Source organism: Schistocerca cancellata, chromosome 3, assembly GCF_023864275.1.
Source record: "Schistocerca cancellata isolate TAMUIC-IGC-003103 chromosome 3, iqSchCanc2.1, whole genome shotgun sequence".
NCBI lineage: Eukaryota > Metazoa > Arthropoda > Insecta > Orthoptera > Acrididae > Schistocerca > Schistocerca cancellata.
In genome coordinates, this window is record NC_064628.1 from 731,302,757 (window position 1) to 731,330,484 (window position 27,728).

At 40.6% G+C, this 27,728-nt stretch overlaps 1 protein-coding gene across 1 annotated transcript in view; it reads right to left on the bottom strand.

Annotated features, from left to right (window-relative positions):
* The window catches only part of LOC126176542 (solute carrier family 22 member 7-like), a 193,807-nt gene that overhangs the window by 130,851 nt on the left and 35,228 nt on the right, over nucleotides 1-27,728 (bottom strand). Inside the window, exon 3 of the mRNA XM_049923699.1 lies at nucleotides 25,667-25,906. Coding sequence (XP_049779656.1) covers nucleotides 25,667-25,906 — 240 coding nt within the window. The remainder of the gene's footprint in view (nucleotides 1-25,666; nucleotides 25,907-27,728) is intronic.

Genomic DNA, 27,728 nt, shown 5'->3' on the forward strand with positions numbered 1-27,728 from the left:
AAAATCTATAACCTAAACACACCATTACATTTTCTACAACAGTTACACATGAGAAACTCCGCCCAGTGGGCATGGCTTTACATTGGTGATTCTCTATCTTATGGTCTCGTAATTATCCAAAACTACAGTGCACTTTCTGGATAGAATGGTGGATGTTTTGCTGTATCTCACACTTCGACTCTCACACCCATAATCACGAAAATTTCCACCAGACCGAGTGGTACAAGAGGAACATGCATAACCCACTACCTCTGAACCTATCTTGCTACTCTCCCATGCAAACCACACATACTTAAATTACATGAAATACACCACACTGGCGACATGGAATACAACACAAGGAATAGTCACAACGTTATAATCACATCACTTTCAGCTTTCCCACTTCAATTAGTATTCATCCCAGTTTCACACGACACTGCCCCACTTCGTAGCTTTTCTTTCCTTCTATGAACTCTGGAGCATTTATGCACGTCTTCCTGTGGAATGCAAGCCAAGTGGCGTTGCTAGATAGACGGCTGACTCACCTAGCTTCACTCTCAGAGAATTAGAGTTTGAATCTAGCGTCACACGGAAACATAACACGCAAAGTAATATTAAGAACTTTTTCGTCACACACGTGAGTCCTCAACTGATACCATGGACGAGTACTTCTCTTTATCCTTTGTCTCATACACAGATTGAGACTCACACAGTACTCACCACGTGGAAGTACTCGTCTCTAATTTCAAGTCCTGCACACGCCATTTCTTAAATATTTCCAACTTATAGTACACACGCCAGTAATTCAGCTTAACTTAAGCACTCGGAAGTAATTCAACTTATTACTACACGTGGTTCCATTGTTACCGTTGGTCACTTCCGAAGATTACTACGATCCCCTTAATATTACCTGCCTGACATTCAATTCTCCCCACAAAAGTTCCTGATATAGAGAAACTGATATTCCAAACTACTCTTACGTATTCCACATGCATACCATTCTCTCCATTCTTTTGTCTTTACGGAGCACACCTACGACAGGTCTTATCAACACTAGGTCCAGTGGCAGAGTGCTGAAACATGGCCGTTCTTCAGGTCATCTCGCACCTCTGCCGAAGTGGAGGAGCACCTTGCTAGCATAATGGTAAGCCACATTTCAGGTGCTCAAAGCTCAGGTAAATTTCATCTCTCTGGTTCCACCAAAGGTGACCCAAGGACCGTCTCAAAGATGATCATATATTGCACCTTCACTATCAGCAGTTAGCAGACGACCATACATTCATTCATTTCACAGATCTCACCAAATTGGGTGTAGGGATTTATTTTGTGGGAGTGCACATGTGATCAATTAAATAAATAAATTGTCATTCTTTCCTACACTGGTGTCCGGCTTCAGTGTATTAAGTGAAATTCAGTTATTATTGCAAAAATTGTGTTGTTCTGACAAGAATAACGAAGAATGTTTACCAATTTTCAATGTCGGGCGGTGCTGTACCCTTTCAATGGTTTTGGATTTCTTCTGACAAAAAATTAAACTGATAGCCAACGGTAAACATAAAATAAGTAAAATAGAGTGAGAAAAGGTTGCTTAGATCGCATTGCTTATCTCACAAAGGAGAGTCTTTCAGTAGCAAACTTTTCTTGGCATATGAAGGTCCTTTTGCATAGGGCGAATCGCGCATGCAAATATTGTGGAACCTGAAACCAAATGCACACATAAATCACGATATCTTCACCACATATCGAAAATAAAATACCGCAGGGTGTGTACTGTTCTTGCGTATACATAAGCAGTGGCGAGCATTCGGGCCACAGCTGTTGCACTGCATGTTCTTACTTTAGCATTCAATACTATTTCATACTCTGCAACTAATCTGTATATCTAACAATGGAAATTCCACGATGGAGTGTAACAATATTATGGAAAGGAAAGTAGCCGCTCACCACGTAGTGAAGATGCTGAGTCGCTGAAAGGCACAATAAAAAGACTTCACACAAACGCAACTCACACACATATTGTAAGTAACCTTTTTCTGTGTCTGGATGTTGGAAATGCGATAGACTGTATTAATAACTCTGACAGCACTGTGTGCCCTCTGTAAGACACTGTCCGTGGCTGGTCGAACATGCAGTTGGGAGTGTATAGTCGGCAGTGATGGAGGTTAGAGGTTTGAAGTATTAGTGCGAAGGACGGTCTGGACGTGTGTCCATCATGGAAATGTAAAATTGTTGATGGTTATATAATTTTTTTTTTGGAACTGGATGTCACAGATGATTATATAGTTGTTTGAATTGTATGTCACATTATTAAGGCAAAATTTGCTAAATACATTGTTTGCTCTGCAACAAAATTTTTGCTTTTCTAGCCACATGCCTATTAGTAGTTAGAGCCTACAGTAGTTAGAATCTTTTATTTAGCTGGCTCTATTGATGCTTCTTGCTATATCGCTATAGTTCGTGTAATGAATATTTTTTTTCTTTTTTTGTGAGGTGTCTTATGAAATGTGTAGGTTATTATTAGGACTTCTTCTGATGCAGGGCCATTCTTTTGCGTTAATTTTTTCAGCACTCAGATTGCGTTTGAGTTGTATTTGTCAGGAATGATTCTGCAGGTCTAATATGAAATGACAAAGACAAGCAAAGTGACAGTACATTCAGTTTCACTCAGTAGTTTAAGTAGGTTCACTTGATTCAATTTCACTCAGCAGTTCCAGGATTAAATTCAGAAGTTTCACCTGCCCAGTTATTTTAGTCCACGTAAGTAAAAACTTAAAAAGAAGTTTCACCTGGCGACCCTGCTAGGATATATCATTGGTATCTTTTGATTCTGTATAGAGAATTTCCTTTGTAGTGGTGGTCTCTTATTTTTGTACTGTATTGTAACGAGCAAATCAGTTGTCGAATGCATGTGGATTTGCAACAAGTATCTCGCAGTCACTATTGCATTTAATTAGATATGTATTAATTTCAGTGCTATTTTAGTGTGTCTTCTCATTTTTGCCTTTCAAATTGCTTTTTGTGTGTTATCATATGAAGTACTGTGATAATTATGGCGTGTAAAAAATGCAAAACTAGGTTCTAAAGCAAATTGAGAAACGACAGTGAAGACGAGTGTAGAATGTTAGCGCCACCTAGTAACGAAGTGACAAATGTTCAAGACAGTAATTTGGAAATAGAGCATAGGGACAAAGACCACGCAGTAAATCATGGTGTAGACATTGAAACCATCAGTAAACAGGGAAGTACTTTCGATCGATCGGTCAGTAACAGATCGCCTCACGAATGTGAAATAACAGAATCAAATCTTGCAAATACCGTCGATTCAGTTTTAGCGTCATCACCCTGTTCTCAATTAAGTTAAGGCACATTCTACACTTTTCAAAATACGAATATTGCCACCGTAAATGCACTGCCAAAAAGGACGGAGGAGAATGTTTCAGCCACTATAACAATGCTATTGCAATTAATGCCACAAATGGAACAAAAGCTTCACAAGTTACATGCAATGGAACAACATCTTCAAAAGTTAGACGCTATGGAACAAAATCAGGAACGAACACAGAAACAGCTTCAAAAGTTAGACACAATGGAACTAAATCTTCAAAAGTTAGACACAACGCTTGAACAAACACGTGAAGATTTAACTGCTGAGCTGCTCAAAATCTAATCGAAAAATCAAAAGATTTGTGAAGATGCAAAAACACAAATTTGTGAGCATTTTCAGCCTATTTTTTCGTGGCATGAAAACACATAACGGAATCATAAAGCAGCCATATTAGAGCTGCAGATCATTGTTCACAAAAGTCACGACACCTTGCAGAACTAAACTGAGTCAATTTCATCTGCCGATACAGTTAGACAACTTGCAAAAAATCAGAAAAACTTAAAGGACACAGTAGATACGATTTCGACAGAAATGAGCACTCTAAAATTTCGTTCAGAGAAACACAAGAAGGAAATTAGCTCATTAACGGAAAAAGTATCAGAACTTTCGGATTAGTTAATAAATTTATCTACGAAGAATGATACAAGACCGGTAGGCTTTACTGATACAGAGGAGTACGAAGAAACTGGGAAATTCAAACAAAGTCAGAAACAAATCAGTAAGCAACACAAAAGATAAATGCGGGAAATACAAGATCAGTTGGCACACGTGATACAATACATATTTCAGAGGATACTCGCTCTAAGACACTGTAAATGGAGTTTACAGATACTGAAGAGTCACAAAGTAATAACACTGGGTATTACGAAGATTTTGAAAGGAGTTGGTAAGGTGCACAGAACCTTGAGATGGAAAATCCGACACGACGTAACAATGACCGATTTGCATATCGCCGTCATGATGATTTTGGCTATAAGCTATACGTCGCTATGATTAAATTTAAAACATTCAAGAATTCCAGTAGTGACATTCATCCACATGCTAGACTTCATCAGTTTGCTCATTGATTTCCTCCTAATTGGTCATTAGGACATGGGTTAAAATTTATGTTTGGCTATTTAGAGAATGAACCAGCTGTAAGAGTGAGATGGGTTATTCGCGACTGTCACAGTGAAGGAGATTTCTGTCATCTCTTCCTTTCTATATATTGGTCTCTGGCTACTAAATATCAAGTAAAACACAGAATTATAATGGTGAAACATTTCAAAGTGTCCCAATTTTCCAGCCCGGTAAATATTTTGAAGATATGTTGTAAATAGTCTTCACGGGTGTGCCGCCGGATGACGTTGTGCAAATCCCACAATATTTCTTCGGAGCGACTGTCTGACAGCATCAGGTGGTTGAACCTCGCTGGTGGCTAGGTACGACTGACAAGATCCGCATGTCGACGCCGCTGTATATAGAGCACGCGCGTGAAGATTGCCCAGGTGCGGAAACCACGCATGCGCAAAAATTTGCAAATAAATGGCGTCAGACTCAAATGCCCTCTGCCGGGAGACGCAGAGCGGCCGTTCTGCGCGTGCGCTGACGCTGTGCTTACTAACATGCTGCCAAAGTTATGACGGGTCTATTATCGAAAGCTCTTAGCGTTCTCGTCGTGATTTAACAGCGGCCGATGCAGGGTTCCTGGCTGTACTCAATTGAAATCCCGCACCCCTGTTGATAAGGTTATCAGCTGTACGGATATGTATTGCCTACTAAATGACGCAATTCCAGAGAGAGGATGCTGGGGATAAAACTTCCGTCTTTTCATAATTCATGTGATGTGCTGTGTTCAGACAGTGTTCTGCAATTGCCGACTCCTCCGGTTGGCGTAGGCGTGTATGACGCTGATGTTCATCGCAACGTTCTTGTACTGTGCGACATGTCTGACCTATATATGCCACCCCACACTGACAAGGAATCTTGTACACACCACGTTTCCTCAGACCGAAATCATCCTTAACCTAACCTAACAGGTTCCTCAGTTTTGCAGATGGTCGGAAACCACACTTGATGTCATATCTTTCGAGGAGTAAGGAGGCAATACATATTCGTACAGCTGATAACCTTATCAACAGGGATGTGGGATTTTAATTGAGTACAGCCTGGACCCTGCATTGGCTGCTGTTAAATCACGACGAGAAAGCAAAGAGATTTCGATAATAGACCCGTCACAACTTAGTCAGCATGTTAGTAAACACAGCGTCAGCGCACGTGCAGAACGGCCGCTCTGCGTCTCCCGGCAGAGGGCATTTGAGTCTGGCGCTATCTAACTGCAAATTTTTGCGCATGCGTGGTTTCCGCGCCTGGGCAATCTTCACGCGCGTGCTCTATATACAGCGGCATCGACATGCGGATCTTGTCAGTCGTACCTAGCCAACAGCGAGGTTCAACCACCTGATGCTGTCGGACAGCTGCTCCGAAGATATATTGTGGGATTTGCACAACGTCATCCGGCGGCACACCCGTGAAGACTATTTACAACATATCCGCCGGTAAAGCCTGAAGAGTCACATTTGAAGATATGTTGCACAAGAACCAGTTTTTGTCAAACCTGTACAGCACCTCGGAGCTCATCCGCATTTGCTTCTTTAAATTGCCTGAACATTTAAAACATATTATTTTAGCTGGACGTTGTGAAGGTGACATCGAAGTTTCTTAGGGACTGTTGCAAGAATTGGAAATTGATACAGAGAGTCGCGTGATTCGAAAACAGGAAAAAAACAACAATTAAAGGTCACATTCATCACAATTCCGTGATGATAGAAATAATAACCGGGCACGAAATGGCTATTATTATAACGTAAATCGTGACCAAAACAGACACCACCCGTATGACAACCGTTGGGAGAATAATTATAGTTACAGGGAAAGATCACCTTTCCGTGGTAATGAATATGACATAGATAACTGTAGAAACAGACAATATAGGAACCACACCAATTATTATCAAGGGACACAAAGTAACTTCAGATGCAATGGTCCACCTAGTAATTACGATTCCAGGAGAAATTCTCCATCACACATCAAACAAGAAAGAAATTATAGAGATTACCAACATGGCGACCAACGCTATTATCATGACAACAGACCTGAATTTAATCAGAACTGGCGTGATTCAAATAGGGCAGGACCCTCTCGTCAAGTCGATATTAAATAGGTTAGACCTCCAAATCCCATTAACGACGCGCGGCAGCAAAGAGGTAATAGACAATGACTCACACTGCAGGCAGCCACAAAACATACTTATGAAACTGATGACGTAGCTGTCGTGGTTATCAATTACGTGAAAATGGTAGACATTAGTGACATCTTACTCCAGGAACATTACACGAAACATAGCAATATTGCGTATCCTGTCATTCATATCGCAGCACATGACATAAAATTTGCGGCAGTACTCGACTCTGGCAGTCCTATCTCAATAATTAGTGCAAAAGCTTTTAGTAAATGCAACAAATCGAAGAACTCTCCCATACTTCCATTACGTAAGATGAAATTACAAGCTGCAATCTTTGGAAAAAGTGTAGATGTACGCCAACAAATTAACTTAGAATTATTTTGTCAAAGCCACAGATTTATTATGAATTTTCTTATGTTTCATTATTGTCGAAGGATTGTATATTTTGTGAAGACTTTCTTAGTGAGCATAAGGCAATTTTAAACTTTCACGACGGTGAAATAAGTTTACAGAATAAAAGGTAAGTCAATAGCTTTAAAATTTGAAGATTGGCTTTCAAACTATGACGAGGAAATCAATCGACTTTACCTTTTCTTAGATCATAGTTTGGAACTTCCACGGAATTTGACACTAACTATCACTTTGCAAGTACTGACAGAGATGATTTTGATGACGTGTTAAATAATAAAGTATTAATTCAGAAAAAATTCAAACAAATGAGAACTGCAATGATACTGATAGGCAGGATCTTTTTGACACTTTACAAGCACATTCCACAGTTCTCACTTACAAAACGGGAACAATTATACGATTTCAGTACCAATTTCGTGTTCTTGGGCATACTAAATTTTGCGTCAGACCATACGTAATTCCGGCACATTACAAGCACCGTGTTAGAACAGAAATACAATCTTTGCTTGACGAAGGCATAATTGAACTATTAGTGAATTAATACAATAATCTATTACACGTTGTTGAGAAGAAAAACGGATCGATCAGGCTTGTCTTAGATTCGAGATAATTAAATACCTTAATCAGTGCTGAAACAGACAGACCGCAAACGTTGGAAGAACTTATTCCAAATTTCAATGGCGTAAAACTGTTGTCTTCTATTGTTTGCAGATCCAACTTTATCAAATTGAACTTCATCTAGAATGTAGAAAATGTATAGCTTTTCTTTGTTTCGGCGTTTGTTATTAATTTCGGAAACTTTCTTTTGATTTGAACATTTTTTTGGCTAAATTCCGTACTACATGAGTTCTTAAAACGACACATCACCTCATACGTGGACGATATTTTAATAGCAGAAGCCTCTTGGGATCAAGATCATCGTATACCCAACAGTGTATTATGTATTTTTGCAGAATCGGGAAATACAGTTTACTCGGAAAAATCTAAATTTGGTAGGACGAAGGCATTCAGCCATATCTCGAAAAGTAGGAAGCAATCAGAGCCATTCCAGTTCCATCCGCAAAAAAGCAAGTTCGCAGTTTTCTAGGTCTCGTGAATTTCTATCGTCGTTTCCTGAATGTGCAAACTCTTGTATAAACAAAATTTTGTTCTTTCACTGGCAAAAACACTTTTTTGGAACCGGGACGAACAGGCACAGATGGAATTTAATTCTTTAAAAGAAGCGCTACTTCACGCGCCAATCTTAACTCACCCCGATCTGTCAGAAGATTTCTACCTTAGCACAGATTACTCTGAAATTGGTTTGGTGCCCATTTATTTGAAGAAGCCATAGAAAATTACATTACTGTTCAGAAAACCATAGATTTACTAGCTGCATGCTAACAAAATATGAAAAAAATTACTCTGTTAATGAACTGGAAGTTTTAGCTATGAGTCTACATTACCGGCAAGCAAAACATTGACGCGGACGGACTGTCACGAGCACCGGCTGGCCTTGAGAAAGGCAACGCAGAAGCAAACCTTGAGAAAAATTTCAGTATTTTATACATCCAAAAAGTAGCCTTTCAAAACTTCGTTACTACATCTTTAAAGGACATCGCTTATGAACAAAACAAGGATCGGCTTTGGGAAGATACCAAAAGCAAATGGCATGAAATAATACTCACGCAGATTCATCATTATTATCTGGTTAGAAGCAACATACTCTTCCAACGTTGCAGTGTTGATGACAAACTATGGGTACTTTGTATTCCTGACGATTAAGTTAATAAGCTCATCTGGTACACCCATTTCAGCTACTCACATTTTTGATCCATGAATATGTTATCATATTCTTCAGATGACTTGTTATTTTAACAACATTGAAAAGAGGATTAGGAGAGTCTTGTCTATTTGTAAGTTTGTCAAAAAGCTAAACTATCTACTATCTCACACCCGTGCTCCATTGTTTCTTGTCATTCCTACTAGATTAAAGTAATTTGCTGCTGTTGATCTTCTGGGGCCTCTTGTCAAAACATTGAATCGAATTTCGTACATTCTAGTCAGTATTGAACGTACTTCAAAATTTGTTTCTTTCACACTGCTACGCAAAGCTACTGGACGTCTTTATCCAACGCCTTTGTTAAAATCCTGTAGGTCAGATATTAAATGAGAAAGTCAAGCAGTTTCACTCAGCAGTTTAGGCAGGTTCACTTGATTAAATTTAACTCAGCAGTTTCAGAATTAAATTTAGAAGTTTCACCTTCTCAGATATTTCTGTCCCAGTAAGTAAAAACGTAATAAAGAATTGTGAATATTACTGATGTCTGAGACAACTGAAGCCACACTGAGAGCAACAGCACCAGTGCATGATGGGAGTAGCGGCTGAGTTGGGGTAGTGAGGAGGCTGGGGCGAGAATTGAGAGGGATAGTAGCGTAAGTTTGGCAGACAGTGCAGTGATGCTGGGGAGTGTGAACGGACGACGTGTGGAGAGGGTTGGGCAGCAATGTGCCGTCAGGAGGTTTGAAAGAGGCCTGGGAAGAGGTGGGGATGGGGACAGTAGAGGAGAAGAAGTGAAAAGACTGGGTACCATAGTGGATTGAGGGCTATGCAATGCTGGAATGGGAACAGGGAAGAGGCTGCATTGGTGGGGACAATGACCAACAGAGGGTGAGGCCAGTAGTACTACGAGAAAGTAGGATATATAACAGGGATAGTTCTCACTTGCGCAATTCAGAAGAGCTGGTGTTGGTGGGAAGGATCCATATGGCACAGGCTGTGAAGCAGTCATTGAAATTATGTACGTAATGTTTGGCAGCGTGCTCATCAACAGGTCGTCAACATGTTTTTTGGTCTCAGTTTCCTGGTGCCCATTCATGCGCAATGCAGGAACCAACAGCTTGTTGGTTACCATGGTAACACAGAATGCAGCACCGTGGTTGTAGCTTAGCCTGTAATTTACAGGACTGGTTTCAGAGGCAGCAATACCTTTGATGACGTAAGCAATGTTTGTGACGGTACTGGAGTAGGTGGTCGTGGGAGGATGCGTGGGGCAGGTCTTGCTTCAAGGTCTATTGCAGGGATATGAGGCATGAGATAAGGGGCTGTGTGACCTTACGTTACATAAACTGACATTTTAAAAAGAAAAATATTTTCACTTGTATGACGTGTGAACTATAAATTATTTCAAGACTGTGTACGTGTGCCAAATGTATCATAAATATTAAAAAGTTTAATTATTACCACCAAAGCTCACAAACAGCGATGTGATTAACAAAGAACCTTTTTTGTCAATAATCTCTGTGTAATGAAAATGAACATGACAACTGACTACAGTTTTATTGAACTCACTCTCCTATTTTGTTTCGTGTAGATGAAGGGCGCCATTGTGTAGCTGTCTGGTATTTAATTTAAGTTTGGCTGTAATTTAGCAAAATATAATTATAAGTGTTGTGCAAAAGTGTGTATTACTGATTTCGTGGGCACCTCTCATGATAGTAATCATTAATTATATTTAAAAATTTATTATCAGAACTTCGTGTTGGAAGGAGTTCATCTCCCCTAGCAGCATTTGGTCGCCCATTATGCTGTCGATATTTTATAATTACAAATTCATGTCATAGTATTAAATGTAAATGTTGGAGACTTCTCTGTTTTGATCTTCCAATAGTTTCCGAGTTAGCAGACTAAAAATCGATTACATTTATTAATATATAGAATACCGAATGAGTTCAGAATGTTTTAAGTTTGGCCGCTTAACGGCAAGTGAGATTCACTCCAGTTTTGCCTTGCAAATTACGAATAATAAATAATGAACAATATTCCATTCAACGAGCATAACAATATCTCTGTTACGTTATGGAGTTTGGTACATAATGACCAGTAGCCCACTGAAAACCAAATTAATTATGACAGGTTGCGTAAAAGCACGCACATTTTCTTTTTAAAATAGCAGCACTCAATCGTACTCTCTATTAGAAGACGGTGAGTCGCATGTTGTGTTTAAAATATTGTTCGGTACTGACTTTGGAATAGCCGAGGTCCGTACGTATGTTTTCGTTGTATTTATTTCGAAGTCTCATGCTAGCCTACAAAATATAAGAAGTAAAAGATATTTCACAGATATTCATTTTCAATTAGTACCGTGGTAAGTGAAAGAACCAAAAAATACCTGTGTACCTGGAAAGTTGGGAGCAGGGGTTGCCTAGTGACGGACGAATATATTATGTAGGTTCAGTGGACAGCGGGATACCACTGTGGAAGAGGTTGGAAGAAGAGCGGGCAGGACATTTCTCAATTCAAGGCACAACGAGAGGTAGTCAAAACCCTGGTCGATAACAGTAATTCAGTTGCTCCAGTTCTGTGTGGTACTGAGTTATGAGGAGAATGCTCCTCTGTGGTTGCGACAGTGGGTATTTGGGAGGTGGTGGGAGACTGTAAAGATAAGGCACGAGAGATTTGGTTGTGTACAGTCTGTGCAGCCTTCAGTGAGACCTCGTATTTTTCGATGCAGACTGACCATCATTGGAGATGCAATGACCTTGGGTGCCTAGGATGTATGGAAGGGAGTTTTTTGAATGGAATGGGTGAATGCTATCGAAATGAGGGTATTGCTGGTAGTTAATAGGGGATATTGATGGAGGTACAGATTTAACCATCATTGAGGTGTAGGTCAACATTTAGGTAGGTGGCTTGTTGTGTTGAATAGGACCAAGTGAAGCAAATTGGAGTGAAGGTTTTGAGGTTCCGCAGTGTTCTCATCATCGATTCAGATCCCTATGCTGTCATCAGTTAATCTGAACCAGGTATGGGTTTTAGGATTCTGGGGGTTTAGGAAGGATTCTCTAGATGGTCCATGAATAGGTTGTCATAAGATGGTGTCTGACAGATACCCATAGCCATACCTTGAATTTGTTTGTAGGTAATGCCTTCAAAGTAGAAGTAATTATGGGTGAGGATACAATTGGTCATGGCGCCTAGGAAGTTAGTAATTGGTTTTTGGTTTGTAATCCACTGGGCATAGGAAAGATAGTTATCAATAGTGGGAAAGCCATGGAAATGGGAGATCTTAGTTCAAAGGGATGTGGCACCAATAGTGACAAACAGAGCACCATGTGGTAAGGGGATGTAACGGATGAGTGTCGGTGGAGGAAATGGTTGCTATCTTTTGTCTAGGAGGGTAGGTTCCAGGTAATTCGTTGAAGGTGTTCGTTTATGAGAACAGAGATTCTTCCAGCAGGGTCACCGTTACCAGCCACAATAGGGAGTCCTGGGTGATTGGGTTTATCGACTGTAGGAAGAATGTAGAAAGTAGGAGTGTGGGGAGTGTTAGTAATAAGAAGAGAGATGGACTGCAGGCAGAGGTTCTGGAATGGGCCTAAGGATTTGAAGAGTGACTGGAGATCCTTTTGGATTTCTGGGATGGGGACACTGTGGCAAGGTTTGTAAATGGAAGTATGTGACAGCTGGTACAGTCCTTCTGCCAATTATTCTTGTGGTTCGAAACAACTGTGATAAAGCTTTTGCTCACAGGTAGGATTATAAGGTCGGGAACAGTTTTTAGATGGTTCACTGCAGTTCTTTCTGCAGATGTAAGGTTAGTTTACATGTTGAGGCACCATCAAAAATTACTCTGAGCAATATGGGACTTAACTACTTTGGTCATCAGTCCTCTAGAACATAGAGCTACTTAAACTTAACTAACCTAAGGACTTCACACACATCCATGCCCGAGGCAGGATGCGAACCTGCGACTGTAGCGGTCGCGCGGTTCCAAACTGTAGTGCCTAGAACCGCTTGGCCACTCTGGCCAGAAGGCACCATCCTATGCCAAATTTCTCAGGGAAACTTTAGATGAATTCTTCGTAAACACCCAAGATCCTAAGTCTCATACCTGGTTCAGATTCATTGATGACACCTTTGCGATCTGAATCAAGGATGAGGACACTAGACCTCAAGGACTTCTCCCTCATTTGCTTCACTTGGTCCTACTCAACCCAGCAAGCCACCTTCATAGAAGTTGACCTACGCCTCAGTGATGGCTACATTACCATCTATATTAACTATTAACTACCAGAAATACCTCCGTTTCGACAGGTGTATGCATTCCATACCAACTACTACAATCCATACAACCTAGGCACCCATGGTCGTGGCATTTGTAGTGAACAGCAGTCCCTCTCAAAGTACTCCGAGGTCTCACTGAAGACCTCACAGACCCTAATTATTCTCCCAACCTTTTACACAAATAGCAGCCCATAGTGGCCGAGCGGTTCTAGGCGCTACAGTCTGGAACCGCGAGACCGCTACAGTCGCAGGTTCGAATCCTGCCTCGGGCATGGATGTTTATGATGTCCTTTGGTTAGTTAGGTTTAAGTAGTTCTAAGATCTAGGGGACTGATGACCTCAGAAGTTAAGTCCCATAGTGCTCAGAGCCATTTTTTACACAAATAAATCTCTCATGCCTTATCTTTCCAATGTTGCACCACCACCAGAAGCCCCACTTTATGGCCCCAGAGGAGTATTGCAATTCAGTACCACACAGAGCTGGGGCAACTGAATTACATTACCCACCAGGGTATCAACGTCCTCTCGTTGGGTCCTGAAATGAGAAATGTCCTATCCACTCTATTTCCCGCCCCTCCCACAATGGTATTCTGCTGTCCATCGAACCTACATAATACAGTTGCTAGGCAACCCCTGCTCCTAACCCCTTACTTCATGTTTCATACCCCTGTAATAGACTAAGATGCAAGACCTGTTACATACATCTTTCCACCATCATATACTCCAGTCCCATTGCAGACATCACCTATCACATCAAAGGCAGGGCCACCTGTGAAACCAGTCATGTGACCTACAAGCTAAGCTACAACCACTGTGCTGCACTGCATGTAGGCATAATAACCAACAAGTGGTTGGTTCATGCATTCCACATGAATGGCCACTGAGACCACAAAACAAGTGGACCATATATCCTACTGTCTCATAGCACTTGTGACCACATCCATCGTTAGTCATTGTCCTCAGCCATCCAGCCCCTTACCTGCTCCCATTCCTGCACTACATGGCAATCATTCCACTATCGTACCCAGTCTTTTTACTTCTCTCCTTTTCCGCTTTGTCCCCCTCCCCACCTCATCCCAGCCATCTGTCTAATCTCCCGACAGTATTTAGCTGACAAATCCTTCCCCCACCTCATCCCTGCATGCTCCCTAGCATCACTGCACTGTATGCCACCCTTACCGTACTATCCCGGTCCCTCCCCACCCCATCCTCCACCTTACCCACACCCAGCTGCCACTCCCATCATGTGCTGGTGCTGCTGATCACAGTATGGCTTCAGTTGCCAGAGACTTCAGTCATGTGTGTTTGTGCGACTTGCATTTGTGTATGTATGTGAGTGTGTGTGCAAGTGTGTGTGTGTGTGTGTGTGTGTGTGTGTGTGTGTGTTTATCAATGGTTGGTTTTTTATGAATGCCTTTCTGTCTAAAATCTTTATTTGTGACAGTCTTTTTGTATGGATTGTGTAGAGTCTCTTTATCTGAATGTGAAAAAGAGAGACACACATATAGGTGTGGTTGTCAGTGGACATAATGTATGTAACTAGTCCCTGAGTCTGTTTACATCTCAAACTTGTGTATCTTCAAATGTGTATACTGACATTGCGGTGTGGTTGTCAGTGGTCACGTTGTGAGTTGTTCCTGAGTCCACTGAACCTAAAACGTATATCTTTACCTTTTTTTTTTATTTCCAGACATACTTATTCTCTTGAAGAAGAGTAAATAACATTTTGATACCTTGTCAAATGAAGTATCGCTAATCTTATGCAGATATGAGTGCTTACCTTCACTATGATACCTGTATTTTGCCCCTCTTGGCACTATTTGAATATCTATGTAATATCTGTATCCACATGACTGAAGGACATTTTTTACACTCTTGGAGAACAATAAATAACATTTTGTTATCCTGTCAAATGAAGTAATATCAGTTTCATGTGGATATGAGTGCTTACATACGCTAGATTATACTTGTATATTATTTTTCTTGACTACATTGTACAGCTTATCAGTTTCTCATATGTACATAACTTACATAATCTCAAGCTTATGATTTTTTTTCCAGCTTTGTAAAACCTCTGACACTATTTCTCTCACTTTCGTTATCTAAGAATTTTACATTTGCTCCTTGGGCGCATGTTAGGCAAGAACCACCCCACAAATTTCTTAAATATAAGGGTGGTTATTCTGTAAGTTGGGCGTTAATATTCCTCTCGAAAGTTGGCCACTGATTCTTCTTCGGTGTGCAGACATAATCTCTGAGTCTGAGATATTACGCGAGTGGTAGCGAGCGCACAGTTGCTGATAGTAGTCGGACGCAGCCTGCGTGGAGACTAGCCATGCGACAGGAGACTTGGTATTAAATGAGGATTTTTGGTAATTCACTTTTTGTTACACGTAATTGTTGCTTGCTTGCGCACTAGAGGGAATTTGTAAGATTTTTGTATCCATACATTGCGAATAATATTAGTATCGTTGTTGTGACCAGATACATGATTATTGATTATACACATTGTGGAATATTTAAAGGTTTGCTAAGGTATATCTCGCAGACAAGGAGAGGCCTGAATCAAGTGTGTCGGAGTTAAAAACCGTCAGTTTTCTGGAAATAGTAAATTAAATATTTTATTTGGTTTGTTTCACATTTTTACACCGCTTGAGGCTTGTTGACCGAACTCCTCCTGATCATACGATTTGTATATACAAAAAAGGCGCTAGTTATATCAGTTTATTAGTAGCTGTGAGCATTTATTACACATTGCATGGATCGCAGTATTTCTTTAGTATTAGTTTAGCATGTTGCTGGATGCGGAATATTCACGCATTTGCAGCAGAAAGACGAAGTAAGTTGTCTGTTGTGTGCAGGATCTTTATGGTTTTAAATATTAGGAGATGTTAGAGAATATTTGCATTATTGTAGTCAGACATAAGATAATTTCATTTTTCTTAATTTGTAGGAAGAGCAATTAATTTCTGGTTTTTGTTCTAGGCTGGATTACTATTATTGTCAGAGATGGGACTTTACACATTTCCATAGGCCTTTCATCGGTACAATAATAATTACAAATAAAGAAGTACAGAAATTTTCGATCTTTCACAAAAAAGTGCTGGTAAAATCCTTAATTTATGTCTCCATGTTGTACATAGTAGCTTTTTATTCACTGAAGGCATTTTCAAACTGTCTTTGCAACTAAACGAAAATATGTGTTTTAGCACTGATTTGTTTGGTTTTAATATTATCTGTAGTTTGCTGCTCTGAATGTGATGGTAATCAGTACATACGAAGTTTCGATAAAAACACGTTCACTCACAATTTTCTATGTTCCACGAAATTACACGATGCTTTTCGTACGCAGTGGGTTCGTCTGCAAATGCAAATCACCTGGTACGAATACGTAATTTAAATTAGCTCTCGAGTGATAGGAGATGCGTTCTCCTGTTACGAGAATATTAGATGTTAGGTTACGCATTTCGTGAATCGAGTGCGGAATTGTATGAGAAACAGGAAAAGTGTAATAAAAATTATACCGGAAAAACAAGGAAAACAACTTTAACCTCTTGCGATCCGCATACTTAGATTATTCACACTGTAGTCACATATGGTGCATAATTTTTACAGCTCTTCAAAAACACTTCACAGATTTAATTTGTCCTGAAGTGAGCAGAAATGACGTTTATCACGTAGTGTCAGAGATCTGAGTTTTAAGTAGTTGTCAGATGCAAGGAATAAATTTAAACACATCTTTAAAATTACTAAAATAATTATGGCTTATGAAATCTGTTCGTTTATTTAACACAGATTCCAACATTTCGATTTTGTGAAGGTACATTTCCAACTGTTCTAACTGACTTATGTAGGGAAAATGTGCAGCAATTTCAAAACCCGTTCCCGAGAAAACACAAATTCTTTCAGACTCAACCACTTTTCAAAATCAGGTATTTCACCTCATATGCTAGAAACCAAACATATGTTCACCAAGATAGAAAGCAATGTGGTAATATGATACAATGAAGATTATGGAGATATCAGACATCTCTTAGAACAATAGGAAATATACTTCCACAAAATCAGAAACCCTAAATTTACGCTCTGTGATAACCTTCATCTTTGATCACATCTAGTTGAACTAGATCAGTTAAGTGTTTTTTAAATAGTTGTAAACAAATGTGCGCCTTGACTGACGCGATGTACTACGGCAATATGACCAAACCAATGTACGCTGTCCTCAACAGGTTAAACATGTTCTTCGTGGTTTGAGCGATTAGTTTTCCATTCTTTCCTCCACTGTTCCTGATATATATGCGCACGTCCTCAAAAGGTTAAACATGTTCTTCCTTGTTTGTGCGATTAGTTTTACATTGTTTCCTGCACTGTTTCTGATATATTTCCGCACTCGATTCACGAAACACCTAAACTCATCTCACTCAGGGGCAAATGAAAATTATATAATAGAGGATTTACAACACAAGATGTACACACAGAGCCCGAAATGCTTCGTTTAATATAATAAAACACGGAAAAAATATGACCGGACGTGTGTTTACTCAATTATTATGTGGTTTCGTTTTACTGAATTAAAACATCGTCAGTGCTCCGGAATGGAACGTAATTACAATATGCCTTGCTTCTTGGTTCTAAAATAAATTTGTTGCAAACGATGCTGATTTTACTTCCTGTATTTTAAGTCCGATTTTTCACAAAAAGGAATGCCGTCTACGTGTAAGTTATTGATGTTTAGCCTCGCCTGGCACTGTTGTTTATCATCTAAGCCCACAATGCCTTACAGAACTATACACTTCTTGATAGGAAGTGAAAGGTAATAAGAACAATCACACCGAAGGAAGGTAACTTATCATTGTTGTACAATGGGGATAGCAGAATGAGTACAGAATATGTATCACAGTGCCTCTCGAAAAGTATTCAAAAGTAATAACTATTTAACCAAATTTATCCTACTACTTTGCAGATGACGTGCTGATAAGCTATATAAACGTACAAAATCAAGTCATTCTTTGCAGTTTCGTTTTCACAACGACGTAGTTTCAGGTGAGCAGTCAAAATGGTGAAACATGTTTCTAAGCATAAAACACCTAACCAACGATGGAGTTTGTAACTTTACTAAACTAATAAAATCAGACTCTTTGACCATGATGCGTATCGAAACATCTTTGAGTAATCAACCAAGAGAAACACATTGCTTTTTGAAGAGAGCATTGTTTCAAAAACCTAAATATAACTGGTAATGTCACAGAAAGGAGGAACGTCAAATGAACGATTATTTTCTACTGATACCTTAGGTTAAGATGGCTTTCCACTTTTTAGTGATTTTAATTGATTTCATATTCCTACACAACTTACATTATCTGCCATTTCGACGTTCGTGTGTAAGACTGACATAAGGATCTTTCGGCTTGATACACTTTCCAGTTTTGGACTTGGGTCTCTCATCTGCTTCAGAGGCAGTGTGGATGCTATACGACTAAATGTGTAATTTTGATACGTTTATCAACTGTGCATAAGATAAAAACCCTGGTAGATTTTAGTCCGATCGATTGGAAAATTACAAATTCATATTCATTGAGCTCTTCTTGCTCTGTTTAAGCTCAACAACGTTCTTACTTCGTTTATATTTGTAAGTAAAACCTTATTGCAATGGTATCATTTTACTAAAACTGCTGTCTAACATCCGCAGTCACTCAACATTTCTTTCTGGACATCTGTATGAAACAAGAGTTGCAAAGTGGTTGCAGATGAAGATCTCTCCTTCAGGGCTAGAAATTTCTACGTAAACAGTTCGATTTTCCAGACAGAGCAAAGTGAATGACCATGACTCGATTGTAAAAGACAAGTTATGATTACGCAGTAAAAATATGAAACATAAGTATGTGTTTACAAACTGGTATCGGAGTCGTTGCAGTATTCTACTATTCTGTACTCTTATTTTTATACAGCAAATGCATACTGCCTAATTAAAATACAGTAAGCGTCTCGCAAGGAAATTATTTTATGGCCTTGTCAGTCACGTATCACAAAAATAGTTTCACGAGCAATTACCACATGTTAGTATGAAACATTCGGATGTTTAAACGTATTTCAGCATCACATGAGGTAAAAACTTTGACTAAGCTATCAGTTGACGAAATGATATGATGCGTGTTCAAATCATCAAATCATACATAGCCAATAAGGAGTAGAGATAGTTTTATTACCTAATAACTCCGACGTGTGTACAGTATTTAACGACGTCTTCCTGAATGTAGCAGATGAATTAAACAGAAATTTTGTTTCTCCAGGGAATCATAAAGGGCAAGTCACTAACTATTGCCACCTAAAAAATTCCGAAAGGACGATAGTAGCTTAAAATGTTTTGTAGGACAAATGTTGCATGGGACAACGTTGGTCATAATATGACATTGGTTTTTTTGTTGCTATGTGTGGGTCGCTTCAGAGATATGAAAGTCAACTTTGTTTTTTAAATGGGCTGCTATAGTTTGGTACTTATTTTCTGATTGCGACTATCGAGACTAATCCAATGATGTCTAACAGTAAGGTCTTTGAAGATCAACAAAGGTTAAAAAGGTGGCATGAACGTACATTACAGACGGTTTTGGAAGTGTTGGCCACTGGTATTAATGCAGTGCTGCAATCTTCTTATCTTGGATGGGGTGGTATTTCATATCACTTCAGCACTTATCGAAGGACTTGCTCTGACTAGTCTCTATCGTATATCGTGCAAATAGTAAATATTCACCAATTACGGCGTATATACCTAATGTTCCATTGACATGTAAACACCATTCGACGGTTTGGAAGTACAACACTAATAGGAACGATAAGACTAGTATCGTCGAGTCAGGTGAATGTGAATGATGAATTCCTTCGAAGAACAAGTCGAAGTTCAGTGACAGCTAGAGACTTATAAGCTGAAAGGTATCCTGAACGTTCTCACCCAACACGCCGTACATTTAATTATGTGTATCATAAATTGACAACAACTGGATCTTTAACGCATCGGAAACTTATCCGTTCAAGGAAAGTTACTAACGAGGAAACGGAAATTGGTACTCTTGCCACTGTGATACGAGATCCTTGTGTTAGTTCGCGTCAAATCGCAAGGGAATCTGTCCTGAGCCAGAGTGTTGTTCATGTTCTGCATCACCATTAATATCCCTACCATATCAGTCTCCACCAAAAATTAACTTGTACGGCTAAAACGCATCGCACTGAATTCTGCCGATGGGCTCAACTTCAGAACCAGAGGGATGATCCATTTCTTAATTTGATTTTATTTACTGGCGAGGCTGCGTTCACGAATCATGGAAATGTTAATTTGCATAACATGTACTATTGGGTAACTGAAAATCCATGTTGGCTGCGACAATTTGCACACCACAAACCATGGTCGGTGAATGTATGGTGTAGGATTCTGGAGGACAGAATTATAGGCCCCCTTTATATCGAAGGAAGTATTAATCGTAGGAAGAACATCACATTCTTGCTAGGAACATTAGGTCTGTTATTGGAAGAAATACTTTTAGGAACAAACAACAGAATGTGGTATCAACACGCTAGATATACGGCACATTTTTCGCTGATGGCTAGAAATGAGTTTCAGGGACAATACCCAAATCGTTCGACTGGACGCGGTGATGTGTATTGGCCTGCTCATTCGCCAGACGAGACGCCTCTGGATTTTTTTCTTGTGGGAATTCGTAAAAGACGTAGTTTATAAACACGTTCCAACTACCCTTCAAGATATCAGACAATTCTCAGAGCATGTGCTTCGATAAGTGCCGACATGATAACGAAAACTACTCAATCCATGATGAGAAGATTGCAGCACTGCACTGATACCTATGTTCATCACTTTCAACACCTTCAGTAAATGGACGTTCATGCCACCTTTGTGTCTTTCGTTGATCTTGAATGACCTCACTGTTACACATCATTGGATTCGTCTCGACAGCTGCTATCAGAAAATAAGTACCAAACTACAGCATCCCATTTAAAAAAAAGTGAAAAGGAAATTTGACCTTCATATCTCTGAAGTGATCCCACCTAGCAACAAAAAACCAATGTCATATTATGGCCCCCGTTGTCCCATGCAACATTTGTCCCACAAACTTTTCAGCTCCTACCACACTTTCGGAGTTATTCTTTGTGGCAACAGTAGTGAGTCACCATATATAACTATCATAGGGAGTGGCTTTCCAAGACTACAGTCCGAAATACAACTCTTTGATACTGGCAACGGGGAGATTGAGTCAATTAATTACGGTGCTGAAGACCAAGAACTCACATGCGTATGATGTGATATTGAGCGGAAAAGTAAAGCACTGTGCTGCATATGGTAGTTACATTTGTTTTCTCTTTTTCTTTAGGAATTGTCAGTTACCTGAAGCGCCCAATAACAAAAACAATTTATAAAAAAAGGAGAAAAAGATAAAATAGATAAATTTAGACATATTTTTATGTCACTAGTGTTTGAAAAAGATTGTGAAAATGCTGGATTAATAAGCGTAATTTATCAATACAGTTCACTTACTTTGCCATTAAACGGACAGTCTGGCTTCAGAAGAGTCTTAACAACTGGAAACGCTATATACTATTTTATTAGTTAGACATTGATTGAATTCGACAAAAAGTTGCGTACAGGAGGTATCTTAATTTTCATAGTGTGGATTACAAAATGTTATCACAGAGCATTATGGAGTATGAGGAGTAGCCCACAACTGGTCCTTCTCATACCTGAAGAACAAACAGCAAAACGTCATTCTCCAGATTCATGAGAACAGCTATGAGGTGGCATCTGATTGGCGAATTGATATTAGTTTCTAAATTAGTACTGTTTCCTGATGACACTAGCTTCTGTACATAAGCGCTATGATTTCTAATGACACAGTTGCTTCTATAATACACTCCTGGAAATTGAAATAAGAACACCGTGAATTCATTGTCCCAGGAAGGGGAAACTTTATTGACACATTCCTGGGGTCAGATACATCACATGATCACACTGACAGAACCACAGGCACATAGACACAGGCAACAGAGCATGCACAATGTCGGCACTAGTACAGTGTATATCCACCTTTCGCAGCAATGCAGGCTGCTATTCTCCCATGGAGACGATCGTAGAGATGCTGGATGTAGTCCTGTGGAACGGGTTGCCATGCCATTTCCACCTGGCGCCTCAGTTGGACCAGCGTTCGTGCTGGACGTGCAGACCGCGTGAGACGACGCTTCATCCAGTCCCAAACATGCTCAATGGGGGACAGAACCGGAGATCTTGCTGGCCAGGGTAGTTGACTTACACCTTCTAGAGCATGTTGGGTGGCACGGGATACATGCGGACGTGCACTGTCCTGTTGGAACAGCAAGTTCCCTTGCCGGTCTAGGAATGGTAGAACGATGGGTTCGATGACGGTTTGGATGTACCGTGCACTATTCAGTGTCCCCTCGACGATCACCAGTGGTGTACGGCCAGTGTAGGAGATCGCTCCCCACACCATGATGCCGGGTGTTGGCCCTGTGTGCCTCGGTCGTATGCAGTCCTGATTGTGGCGCTCACCTGCACGGCGCCAAACACGCATACGACCATCATTGGCACCAAGGCAGAAGCGACTCTCATCGCTGAAGACGACACGTCTCCATTCGTCCCTCCATTCACGCCTGTGACGACACCACTGGAGGCGGGCTGCACGATGTTGGGGTGTGGGCGGAAGACGGCCTAACGGTGTCCGGGACCGTAGCCCAGCTTCATGGAGACGGTTGCGAATGGTCCTCGCCGATACCCCAGGAGCAACAGTGTCCCTAATTTGCTGGGAAGTGGCGGTGCGGTCCCCTACGGCACTGCGTAGGATCCTACGGTCTTGGCGTGCATCCGTGCGTCGCTGCGGTCCGGTCCCAGGTCGACGGGCACGTGCACCTTCCGCCGACCACTGGCGACAACATCGATGTACTGTGGAGACCTCACGCCCCACGTGTTGAGCAATTCGGCGGTACGTCCACCCGGCCTCCCGCATGCCCACTATACGCCCTCGCTCAAAGTCCGTCAACTGCACATACGGTTCACGTCCACGCTGTCGCGGCATGCTACCAGTGTTAAAGACTGCGATGGAGCTCCGTATGCCACGGCAAACTGGCTGACACTGACGGCGGCGGTGCACAAATGCTGCGCAGCTAGCGCCATTCGACGGCCAACACCGCGGTTCCTGGTGTGTCCGCTGTGCCGTGCGTGTGATCATTGCTTGTACAGCCCTCTCGCATTGTCCGGAACAAGTATGGTGGGTCTGACACACCGGTGTCAATGTGTTCTTTTTTCCATTTCCAGGAGTGTAAATCTGTTCTCTGGTGACACAAGCTTGGCTGTGAATGCTATTGAATACATCATAGGCAATTAATCAGATAATGAAGATCAAGAGATACGTTGATGGCTTGTAGAAATAAAATTCTTGCTCTGTCATGGAAGGAATCATTTTCTACAGTTTATGAGACACAGCTCAACTAAAACTGACATTTTCATTATACAGAACTGGCGTATGACTAGTAATTCTGAACAGTTCAATTTTCTAGGTGTTGAGATACATAGTGAACTCTCATGGAAGCCCATGTTCAGGATCTTGTTCAAGGACTGAATGCTTGTATATTTACTGTTAGAGCATTATCTGCAGTAAGTGATCGTGCAACACGAAATTTAGTCTGCTTTGCGTATTATCATTTGCTTATGTCATATTGCATTATAACACCTTGTAAATGTTCCTATTCACAAAAGGAATTTTTGGCTCAAAAACATGCAGTTACTGCAAAATTTGGTTTGAGTTCGTCAACCTCTTATCGGCCTCTGTTCAGTAGTCTAGTGATTCTGATACTGGCCCCTCAAAATGTATTTTATTTTTTGTGGTTTTCTGTTGTCGATAACACCTTCTTCCCAAGATTTAGTAACTATCATTCAGTTAACGCTAGGCAGAAAACCAGTCTACATTCGTGCCGCACTTCCATGATTCTTGTACAGAAAGGCGAGCAGTGTTCTGCAGTATCCCTCTTCAGTAGCTTACCACAGGAATTAAAAAGTCTTTGCAGCAATTTTCGCTCATTCATTGCTAAAGTGAAGAATTTCCTCAGGATCACTTCTTCCGCTCTGTCGCAGAGTTTTTAGATAAATTAATCTAATTCCTGTATTACTTAACTGATTATGACAATATACTGGGTGTTGACCACTAAGTGGGAATGGGTAGAAAATTTACATTGGAGAAGAAAAGTAGAGATAAATACTAAATTTTTTTGTTAATGAGAGAGACATGTTTGCCTCGTTTGTATCCTTTATGTTTTTCCAATGTTTAGCTTCCTTTTACAGGTATTACTAATTTTCAAAGGTTGTTTGTTTTGAGATTTTCATGTTGTCCCCTTAGCTGCCATGGTACTAGTAACTACGCAAATCTTTTTCTTCCTGTGTTGTCCATGTTTTACTGCTGACGCCCTGCTTCATCCCACGCTTCGGTGTGGGTGAGCACATATTTTTCCATGATTGTTCCCCGTGTTTTCTGTTCCGTTTGATGTAAATGTTCTGAGTTTTTTTCTTGACACCCGTCTCACTCTGATAGTGAACGGGCGCTGAAGACCTTGCTGTCGTGCGCCCACAAAACCCTTCCACTACTACTACTAGTATTGAGAACACAATCAGTAGTGGAAACTTTCTCTGTAGTCATTACTGGATAGTTTTTAGGGCGTACTGAATATTATTGCTCCTCGAACGGACTATTTACGAGAGACACACAACCGAATAAGCCTGTGTTAGCGACCTCAGCTAAGAGCGACGTGTTGAGCCTGACTTCCAGTCATTGGCGTGACGCCTGCTCGGCCACATTCTTATCGGACTGGTGTGTACTGTAAAATTCTAACTCAAATTTATTATGATATGCACATGACGGGAGGCACCTGATCTATCGAACTTAATGAGTCTGAAGCCAGGCAGCTGTATGCTGAAAGATTTCCTAATAGACATTTGCCGAACAACACTGGAAAACTGAAAAGACAGAAACGAAGCAATCATGAAAAATTAGAAAAAGTGTCTCTAAATAACAAAACGCAAATAATTGATCATATATATATATATATATATATACACACACTTCATTTTACGTCCTCTGTCAATTCCTCAGGTATTTTCCAAACATTAATTAACATCCAACTCACTCGCAACTTGTCATCTGCATTGGGTTCATCTGCATTATATTTTATTTATGTCAATCACAGGTGCAGACGCGTTCCTTGTAAATGGAGATATGCTCCTCTGTTTGGTCCTACGGAACTAGACGTAATAAAAATACGTAAAATGACTTCATCCGGTTACTTAAGTGTCTGTTTGATCTGAGACTGAGTAATACGTTACAGTAATCTCTATTTTACTATCTTCTAACTTTTATTTTACATATAAATATAACTTACGTTAATATCAAATTCTCTCGTCATTAACTTCTGAGGCATACATAAAACAACGAAAATCTTTAATAACTTAATACCCACCGAGTGATGACGTTAAAATATTTGTCCGTTGCTGGTATATTACATTATAAAGGTAAAATGAATAAGACGGCTATAATCTCACAGACTGATTGCTTACATGTCGCCTATGTATCCGAATAGCAGGCTCAGAGCCACTCCGATGTTTTGTGCGTAGAACAAGACGTCATTGGCGGACTGCTGTTTGTCGCAGACCCAGTTCATCTGTGAGGGAACAGTCAGAGAGAACCATGTGTCGTCGTAATCCCAGCCGTGCTGACACTTGACGGGTTCTGAACTGTTCCAGTTGGCGTCATTGCTATGGTTGTACATCAGGCACTTGCTGAACGAATTGCCTGCCCTGTGTGAGGTCAGATATTTTTAATCAAGTAGTGTAGAAGGCTGTAAAATAACAACAATGCAATCAAAGCGAAAACAGTTAAAATTAAATCCTAGCGAATGATAAATGAAGCATAAAATTTCCAAACAAATATTTCCTATGAATCAAGCAATTTCCTAGTACGAACTATGGGCTAACGGAATCAACGTAAATATGAATCTTTGAATTCGTACAAACTGTTACACAAAACCAACCATAAAAAACGTGAAACTATCATTAGCTCGTACATCAGTTTGGATTGCATAGTGGTTTACTAGGCATCGTTCTATTGGAGTTCGTATGCCGTTGGCTTCCTCGGACTGTGGAGATGACTTAACCCAGCTAGCTGTAGGGGACCGACAGTTTAACGTGGGAAATTAACCACGATGGTACTCAGCATTTTTTCCGTTAGTGTACACTGTCAGAGTTGACTGACGTGATTGGGGATCAGCCGTAATGAAATTTGAACCCTTTCTTGATTTTGTGATCGATACGACTTTTTGTAGATTTATCTGAGTATCCGGCAGTCAGGAACGATATGCAGGGTGGTCCACTGATCATGACCGGGACAAATATGTCACGGAAGAAGCGTCAAACGAAAAAGCTACGATGGACGAAGCTTGTCTAGCTTGAAGTGGGAAACCAGATGGCGCTATGGTTGGCCCGCTAGATGGCGCTGCCATAGGTCAAACGGATGTCAACTGCGTTTTTTAAAATAGAAACCCCCATTTTTATTACATATTCGTGTGGTACGTAAAGAAATATGAATGTTTTAGTTGGAACACATTTTTTGCTTTGTAACAGATAGCGCTGTAATAGTCACAAACATATTGCCCACAATTTTAGACGAACAGTTGGTAACAGGCAGGTTTTTTAAATTAAAATACAGAATGTAGGTACGTTTGAACATTTTATTTCGGTTGTTCCAATGTGATACATGTTTCTTTGTGAACTTATCATTTCTGAGAACGCATGCTGTTACAGCGTGATTCCCTGTAAATAAAACGTTAATGCAATAAATGCTCAAAATGATGTCCGTCAACCTCAGTGCATTTGGCAATACTTGTAACGACATTCCTCTCAACAGCGAGTAGTTCGCCTTCAGCATTGTTCGCACATACACTGACAATGCGCTGACGCATGTTGTCAGGCGTTATCGGTGGATCACGATAGCAATTATCCTTTCCCCACAGAATGAAATCCGGGGACGTCAGATCCGGTGAACAATCGGGCCATGGTATGGTGCTTCGACGACCAATCCACCTGTCACGAAATACGGTATTCAATACTGCTTCAACCGCATGCGAGCTATGTGCCGGACATCCATCATGTTGGAAGTACATCGCCATTCTGTCATGCAGTGAAACATCTTGTAGTAACATCGGTAGATCATCACGCAGGAAATCAGCATACATTGCACTATTTAGATTGCCATCGATAAAGTGGGGGCCAATTATCCTTCCTCCCATAACGCCGCACCATACATTAACCCGCCAAGGTCGGTGATGTTCCACTTCACGCAGCTATCGCGGATTTTCCGTTGTCCAATAGTGCATATTATGCCGGTTTACGTTAGCGCAGTTGGTGAACGACCCTTCGTCGCCAAATAGAATGCGTGCATATAATGTCATCGTCCCGTATTATCTCTTGTGCCCAGTGGCAGAACTGTACACGACGTTCGAAGTCGTCGCCATGCAATTCCTGGTTCATAGAAACATCGGACGGGTGCAGTCGATGTTGATGTAGAATTCTCAACACCGACGTTTTGGAGATGCCCGATTCTCGCGCAATTTGTCTGCTACTG